Source organism: Simochromis diagramma, unplaced genomic scaffold (assembly GCF_900408965.1).
Source record: "Simochromis diagramma unplaced genomic scaffold, fSimDia1.1 OVJJ01000585.1, whole genome shotgun sequence".
NCBI classification, from domain to species: Eukaryota; Metazoa; Chordata; class Actinopteri; order Cichliformes; family Cichlidae; genus Simochromis; species Simochromis diagramma.
The window spans coordinates 2,776,347-2,784,605 of record NW_024387398.1 but is presented as its reverse complement, the minus strand read 5'-3'; the positions used below and the strand labels follow the sequence as shown (position 1 = coordinate 2,784,605).

The 8,259-nt window shown below is 36.7% G+C and overlaps 1 protein-coding gene across 1 annotated transcript; it reads left to right on the top strand.

Moving 5' to 3' along the window:
* The first annotated feature begins 724 nt into the window (after nt 1-724).
* LOC120720503 lies at nt 725-3,163 on the top strand. Its single transcript, XM_040010230.1, has 6 exons — nt 725-778; nt 911-1,243; nt 1,508-1,861; nt 1,939-2,064; nt 2,295-2,350; nt 2,439-3,163. The coding sequence occupies exons 1-6, from the start codon at nt 736-738 to the stop codon at nt 2,568-2,570; spliced, it is 1,044 nt and encodes a 347-aa protein (XP_039866164.1). The 5' UTR covers nt 725-735; the 3' UTR covers nt 2,571-3,163.
* The last annotated feature ends 5,096 nt before the right edge of the window (nt 3,164-8,259 follow it).

Sequence of the window (8,259 nt, the reverse complement as noted above, 5' to 3'; positions counted from 1 at the left end):
CACCACAAATGGACCCCATAGGTCCATTGTGCAAGCTGCAATTATGACTATTTAAGTTTTAGACTTAAGCAACCTCTATTGGACATACAGATAAATGCATGTAAAATGTATGCTGGGGTCTTCACTCTTAGATATGACAGAGCACTGTAAATCAGATAACACTCGAGATCTAACCTAGATGTATTGCCTAAACCTAACCAGGCAGGATGTGAAAATGATAATAATCAATGACTGAAAGGAAAGTTTAAACATGGTCCCAGACAGGACTTAAACCCCTAACACACCTATATCATTACATTAACATTTTTTATTTTTTTTTTACATTTTAAAGATGAACATTTTAGACTGGTAAGGATCCATCATGTCTATTGGGAAACACTGAACACTTAAAAGGGTTGTTTGAAATGATATGAACAACTGACCAATACAATCACTTTGTAGAAGAACCTGCTGACACACAATGAGGACAGAGAGTAAATATTCGAAAGCAAAGACGAAACAACTACAAGATGAACCCCTAACATTAATTAGAAAAGGAATTTACCTTATAATTAAAATGGCTAAATATAAACGGAAGAGATGACCTGCCCTGGACAACAGAAATGTGTGACAGGAAGTGCACTTGAATCTTTATTCTGTGGTAACCAATCAGATTCATTTGACAGTGTGACATGCTGTAATACCTCCTACAGTCAATGAAATACCTTCAAGCTCAAGGAAAGAGACACTGTCAAGATGATCGTGTTATTGGTTACACTGCTTTATCTCCATCGAGGATGTAAGTTTTTTCTTTATTTTATTTCGTATTCCGTGTATTCTGTATTCATGTTCATATTCATATTGTTTTCATGGTTTTCAATAATCATTGTGACTTAATATTGTAGATTCTGTATGTTTTCTTTGAATTTAGATACACTTATCCCGATAACTTCAGTTCAACTTGGTGAAACTGTAACCTTCACATGTGATCTGCGTAAGAATTCACAGTTCAGCCGTAGAGAAGTCGACTGGTACAAGCAGAGTACCGGGGACTCTCTAAAATTAATATGGACACTGAAGGAATCTGCACAACCTGAGTTTTCTGCTGAGTTTACTCAACCAAGATGGAAGGTTAATTACAATGAAAATTCCACCAACCTGACCATTTTGAGGGCAAACCAAGAGGACGAGGGAATCTACCACTGTGGAATCACCGAGTGGTTCAAGAATACTGAATGGAGCGGCTCATATTTGTTAGTCAGAGGTAATAACGTGATCTAATTACAAGTTTTCCCTAACTTTAACCAGTAAAGCAGCAGTGTTAAGAAAAAATAACATCATTAATAAACATGCTTTGAAAACTGACATAATAATTTACATTTCATAAAATCTAAGATACATTTTATCTTTTTTTTTTAAACTATTTTAGTGATTTCATAAGATATTCCAAGTGAAATATTTCAATGCAAGGCACACAACTGTGTAACACCTAAAGTCACATTTGCTAACACTGTTTTATTTAATCCAGGACGCACTCAAAGGACATCAGACTATACTGTTCTTCAGACACCGCTGACAACAGTCCAGGAACCAGGAAACTCAGTGACTTTTCAGTGCTCAGTCTTCTCTGACTCTGACAAAAAGACATGTCCCGGAGATCTCACCGTGCTCTGGTTCAGAGCTGGATCACATAAAAGTTATCCAAAATTAATCTACACTGACAGAAACAAAAGTAAAGAATGTGATAAGAGATCTGACCCCCAGAAGAGCTGCAATTATACTTTTTCTAAAACCGTCAGCTCGTCTGATGAAGGGACATACTACTGTGCTGTGGCCACGTGTTGGGAATTATTCTTTGGAAATGGAACTAAACTTCAAACAGGTAGGACTTTGAATAATATGACAGCTAGTTTTCTCTGTCTTTCAGAATCATTAATCATTTCTTTCCTTTTTTTCTAGAGCAAAAGGCAGGTTCTGAATTTACTGTGCTGGTTATAGCAATAATCTGCTTGTTTATTTCTGTGATTCTTAATATCGTTTGCATCTGTTGCCGAACTCCAAGAGTAGTATGTAAACAATTTAAAGGTAAGTGTTATTCACTGACTCTAAATCATTTTCAATAAATTGTATTTGGTACATATGTTATATACACTTTTACACTTGATATTAGCTGCTGAGTGCACACCCCGTTACATTTGAACAAATCAAGGTCAAGAACATAATTTTAATTTTTAAAAAAGTAAAATTGTCAAGTCCACAATTGAAAGCATGAGGTAATGTGGATTTTTATTTTTTAAAATCAACATTATGTCCAGAAAACAGCTCTTCACAAGCAATACAAGATGCCTTGAGCCAAACAATGAATGAACATGTAAGTAATAAGACTAAGTCATATGTGTTAATTCAGGGAAACGATTTGCTGTAGCTTTATATAACAATATGAATTTTATTTTGCATAGACTGAAAGTGGACATGATGTAAACTATGCTGCACTGCATTTCTCTGGAAATAAAAGTGCAAGAGGAAGGAAGAAGAAGAATGAACTGGAAACTGAGGAAACGGTGTATTCTCACATCAAAAGCAGAGTGTGAAAGTGTGTCTATACAAAACTTGTCTTTTAACACTGATTTGTTTAATTGGAAATAGAAAATACAAAGAACGTATTCCTGATTTTGCTGAAAACATGATGTTTTGCATATACTGTTTTTTACATATTATTGTGTTTGCCTGTTCTTGTTTTCCTGTTTCTGTGTGATGTTACAAATGCTTAAATTAACAACATGACTCACAATATCAATATTGGCTCACAGTGTTAATCGTGACTAGCTTAAGTCAGTCCAGTCTGTCTGCATCCACTTTCAAATTGATTGAGATTGGAAATCTTTTTCACTCTAAGTTTAATTATTCTGACTTTAGTCTTGCCCAACATGATTTGTCATTGAATTTGCGACATAAAATAGATGTTATTCCTGGCTTTGGAAAGGGCTAAAGAATCAAACAAGGTTGCAAGGGGCACTTGTCCAGATTGCTCTTTCACTTTTTGGGGGGGAAAAATATCACGCATTCCTACATAGGAGAATCTACAATTGGATGAGAGATGACCTGACCAGCACTTCCCAAAAGGTTGATTCTGTTTATCTGGACGTAGCGTTTTCAGTGGGAGAAACATTTCGTCACTCATCCATCATTACTGTCACGGTCTGGCTAGGGCAGACCGTATGTTGCAGGGAAGGACTCAAGCGCAGACCGAAATGAGGTATGAATAACAAAACAAGCCGTTTATTAAGGCAAGAAACGAGGGTACAAAATAATAGGGAATCGATGAAAACAAAACAATGACCTAAACTGGGTGAACTAAAACGAAACATACAAAACTCTAAACATAACAAGCTGACAGGGATACCTGGAGCCGAGACATGGATGAGCAGTACAACAGACGAATACAACGGACCAGTACAACGGGTGAATACAACGGACGACCTGACCCAGAATGACTGAGAACACACAGACTAAATGGACACAGGAGGATAATGAGGGAAGTGGCAACACCTGGGGAAACAGCTGGCACACATGAACATAATGACGTCACAGTGGGAGAGTAAAACTGAACACGATGAACACAGAAACGCCAGACCTCTTCACAATAAAACAAGAAACAGAGTGAGATATAGACATGACAACCTGAACTTGACAACATAAGCCACAGACATGAAATAGACAGACTTGACACTGACCAAAGGCTACTAAATGATAATCGTAATCACAACAGTATCAAATCATAAATCATAATATAGAAAAAACACCAAGATAACTGAAACATCAAGTACCAGAGAACCATAAAGGAAAATCCATGATGCAAAAGTACCAAAACATAATGAACTCAAAATACTGGGTCCAACGGACCCAGAACCGTGACAATTAGCTTATAGACAAACACCTAACACTAACTGTCAAGCACAGTGGTGAAAATATAATGGTTTAGGTTTGTCCAACAGCATGAGCTTGGCCAAAACATGGGAGCTGGCAACAACGATCACGACTCAAACAAATCTACAGTATAACAGCTGGATTTACCTGCTGCAAATAAACTTACCTGCAAAATACCTACCTGGCCTCTCTCTAATCAATTATGTTGTAACTATAGGAATCCAGCCTGCCTGCTAACAGCCACTCCAAAGCTCTGGTTCAAGGACACAAGTGCGATTTCACACTGCCATCATAAATCTAGTAAATATTTAGCAGCCCTTCCTTGCCCATTGCTGACATCCCTTCTATGCTTTAACATAAACTCTAGTCGCAGTCCAGTAGAGATAATGCCCACGTACCAGTTGTCCACTGAAAGACTTTGCCAAAATATAACCAGATTCTTTAAAGAATATGTTGACGTATTCTTCAGATTGTCCAATAAAATGTAACCAAATACATGTTTTAACACACCAGAATTAAATCTCCTTCCACTTGGCTATTAGTGCTATTTGACTGAAGTATCTGATTTGAATTACTCTAAAATTTCAACAGCACAAAATGCTGTGAATTTCAAAGAATAATAAATAAATATTTCACCACAGTAAATTCTTACATATCAGACTTAGAAAACAGTAAGCTTTTAATGACTGACTTAATCTGAAGGGCATCAACTTCAGAAAAGGAAAAGGAAGAAACTTTTAAAATTACTGCGATTAGCAGCAGGGTATCGACAATGAGAGTTAATAAATATGTGAAAAATGACTGAGCTAAAGTAAATCCGTTGGGCATCTTTCTTTGCCTTTAGACAACAATTCTGATGGCAAAAGAGCCAAACGGGACAGGCAAAAAAAGAAAAAAAAAAAAAGAAAAATGACTGAGCTCTGTGCAGATTGTGAACTGTAAATAAAAATAGCATACAATGATTTGCAAATCTCAGAAACGCACATTGTGTGGAAAATGAATTGAGTAGGACACTATCATAGGGATTAGTCAACATCTGTAGTGATGCAGACACTGTCCTTGTCTGTTATGTTGAGTTGAAGGGACAGCTGGGATTCACTTGTCTTGTGCCTTTACTATAATGACCATGAGGTGTAAGTAACGACTAAAAGAAAAAGACTTAGATTAAAGGTGGAAGAAATGTTTCCACTCAAGACTGTTAGTAACTAGGTTAAGAGCACAGTCATTCAGTAGGGGATCAGAGTAGAGCTACTACTTCTGCTTTTGCAACATCAAAAGGTGGTGTGAGTATCTTAGTTGGATGCCTGTTTGTTTCTAGCATGTCCTACCCCAGTGCGGACTCCAGCCTGTGCAACACAGACACAGACAAAGGGTAGAAAAATGGATGAAAGTTTGGATAGAAGAATAGGTAGCAGCTCACAGGTTAGGAATAAGCAATGTGCACTGAGCATGCATTAAGTAAATTACACACACACACACACACACACACACACATTTATGGGACTTAATGCATTAATTGTGATTAATTAATTTGAAAAAATGACGCGTTAAAAAAAATTTACGCATTCAATTGCACTTTGCATTCCATTGAAAAGACTACCCAATTAAAAAAATTGTGGTTTTGTGCAAACTGTGCAAAAAAGGAGTTTGCATACCACTGAAGCACTTCAACCTTACGGTACCATCTAAATGCAAAACGTGTTGCAGCGAGCAAAGAAACTGTGGGAGCTGTTAGCGCTAGCAGTTTGAGTACCAACAAAAGATGTCGGCAGCCCAAACTTGATAAAATGACTGGCTTCAGGACCAAAATTATTAGGTCAACATCGGACAAATTTACAAATTCTCCCGCAAATCGATTGCTCTGGACTGTAGACCACTATCAGTGGTAGAAGATTGGGGGTTAGAAAATGTGCTACAGATTCAGATGAGCATACCATACCATTTTACTTAAAGTACTTAAAATAACACTTTATTTTTAAGTCTTCCCAAATTTTGGCCAGGGATATTATTTTTCTCTGTTTTGTATTGAAATGCAGTTTAAATGCCCCCCCCATAAATTAAAAGAGCCTGAGTTTACAATATTCATCTCCATGTCTAATATTTAATCTGTCACCCACTAAAACCCTTTAAAATTTAAAAAAATAATAATAATTGAGCATTGGGGCAAATTTTCTTGTGGGAATAAATGCAGTTAATCGAGATTAATGAATTACAAAGCCTTTAATTAATCAGCTTTTTTTTTAATCACGTCCCACCACAGAAATAAATAAATAAATATATATATATATATATATATATGTATATATATAAATATAAATATAAATATAAATATATATATATATATATTAAATCATCATGAATGTCACATTTCTATACAATTTCTGCTTTTTGTTCTTTTTTTGGCATTTTTTAAATAGCTTTATTTGTGTTTATGACATGTCTTCTGCACTGGAATGGGGGCATGGATCGAGCATGCAATATGCAGAACAAAGTTCAATTGAGGGTCAAATACCCACTTGATGGGAGTTTATACAGATCCTGATTAAAAAATAAATGTCTTGAAAAAGACTATTGTCATAATACCTGTTATCTCTCATTAGGATTTGGGGTTTTGTGGAGCCACCTAATGTAAATCAAAGCTAAAATCATATAGTCAAAATCTGGCATTATTGTAGCTTTTCCTATAGTTTCACCAAGGGGTTAATATGTGTGTGTGCCTTTTTTTCTTTCAAAGTGTTTAAACAACTACTGGCTTGTTTCCGGTGTAATTTGCTCAAAGAAACTGCTCATAAGCCTTGTTTTTTGCAGACGCTGTGGACATTTTCATCTAATAAAGCCTGCAGACAACGATGAGCAGTAGCTAACACCTTTTAAAAAAACCCAAGCTTAAGTGAGAGAGAGCAGCCATTGCAGGGCACTGACTAGGGCCGTGTCCACACTAATACGTTTTTGTATGAAAACGCATCTTTTTCTCTCCATTTTGGCCTTTGGTCCACACTGCGACGGTGTTTTCAGTCAAGGAAAACGCAGCGTTTTGAAAACGCTCTCCAAAGCTGATACATTTGAAAACGCCGTTTTCGTGTCGCAGTGTGGACAGCGAACCCGGAGCCTTTTCAAAAACGATGACACATTTTAGTCATGTGATGTAGTCATGTGACCAACTAAACTAAGATAGCGGAAGGCATTATACAGTAGTTGTTTTGTTTTCTCTCAATTTTGGCAGACAGAAATGACGCAGGTCGAATCATTTTGCATTTCACATATGCGCAGTACTGGAAGCGTTTTCGGCCGTTTCAGTGTGAATGCAAAACTCTGTGAAAGCGATAGTGTAGACACGAACGCTGTTTTCAAATTTATCCGGGCTAGTGTGGACGTAGCCTAGTAGACTCTCCCAATCCCGGGACAGCCATGGGTTTAAATAGCAGTCAACAAAACAAAAGGCATTACACACTTCCCCCAAAGAAAGAGTTAACAATCCCTTATCACCTCTTACAGTGGTTGATCCCCTTGTCTCTTTCCCCTCTTCACCACCTATAGAATCTTTCCCCACACTGGTGTCAGGCTTCCTGTGTGAATGCTCCCTACTTTCCAAGATACAATCACCTGACCCCCCACCACATGATCTGTCTAACGGCGTGAATAAGGTGTGAAAACAGGCATGCAAAAACCAGGTGACATAAAAGCACTACTACTAACACAATACATCAATACATAAATGAAAGAAATTCCAATATGAGGCTAAATCACTCTTATTCTAAATCACAATTACATATATACATACATATATATACATACACATACATATATATATATATATATATATATATATATATATATATATATATATGTATGTGTATGTATATATATATATATATATATATATATATATATATATGTATATATATACATATACATATATACATACATACATATATACATATATGTATGTATGTATATATTAGGGGTACAACGATATTCGTATCGATATTGAACCGTTCGATACAGTGCTTTCGGTTCGGTACGCATATGTATCGAACAATACAACATTTGTAATTTATTTTATCAATTTTCCTTCTGACGATGCTGTCTGTGTTGAGCGCTCAGTGAATCTGTGTTCGACTACTCCGCCTAGGCTGCACTGTCGAGCGCAGATCCACTGAGCGCTCAACACAGACAGCATAGTCAGAAGGAAGAGTGCAGGGCAAGCTAGCGAGACAGAAGTTAAGCTCTACTTGCAACATGGACCTCATTCAGATCTGGCGTTTGGAATTATTTTGGTTTTCATGTGACGTATGACCCTGAAGGTAAGCGAGTCATGGACTAAAGTAAAACAGTATGTTGGATGTGCCATGC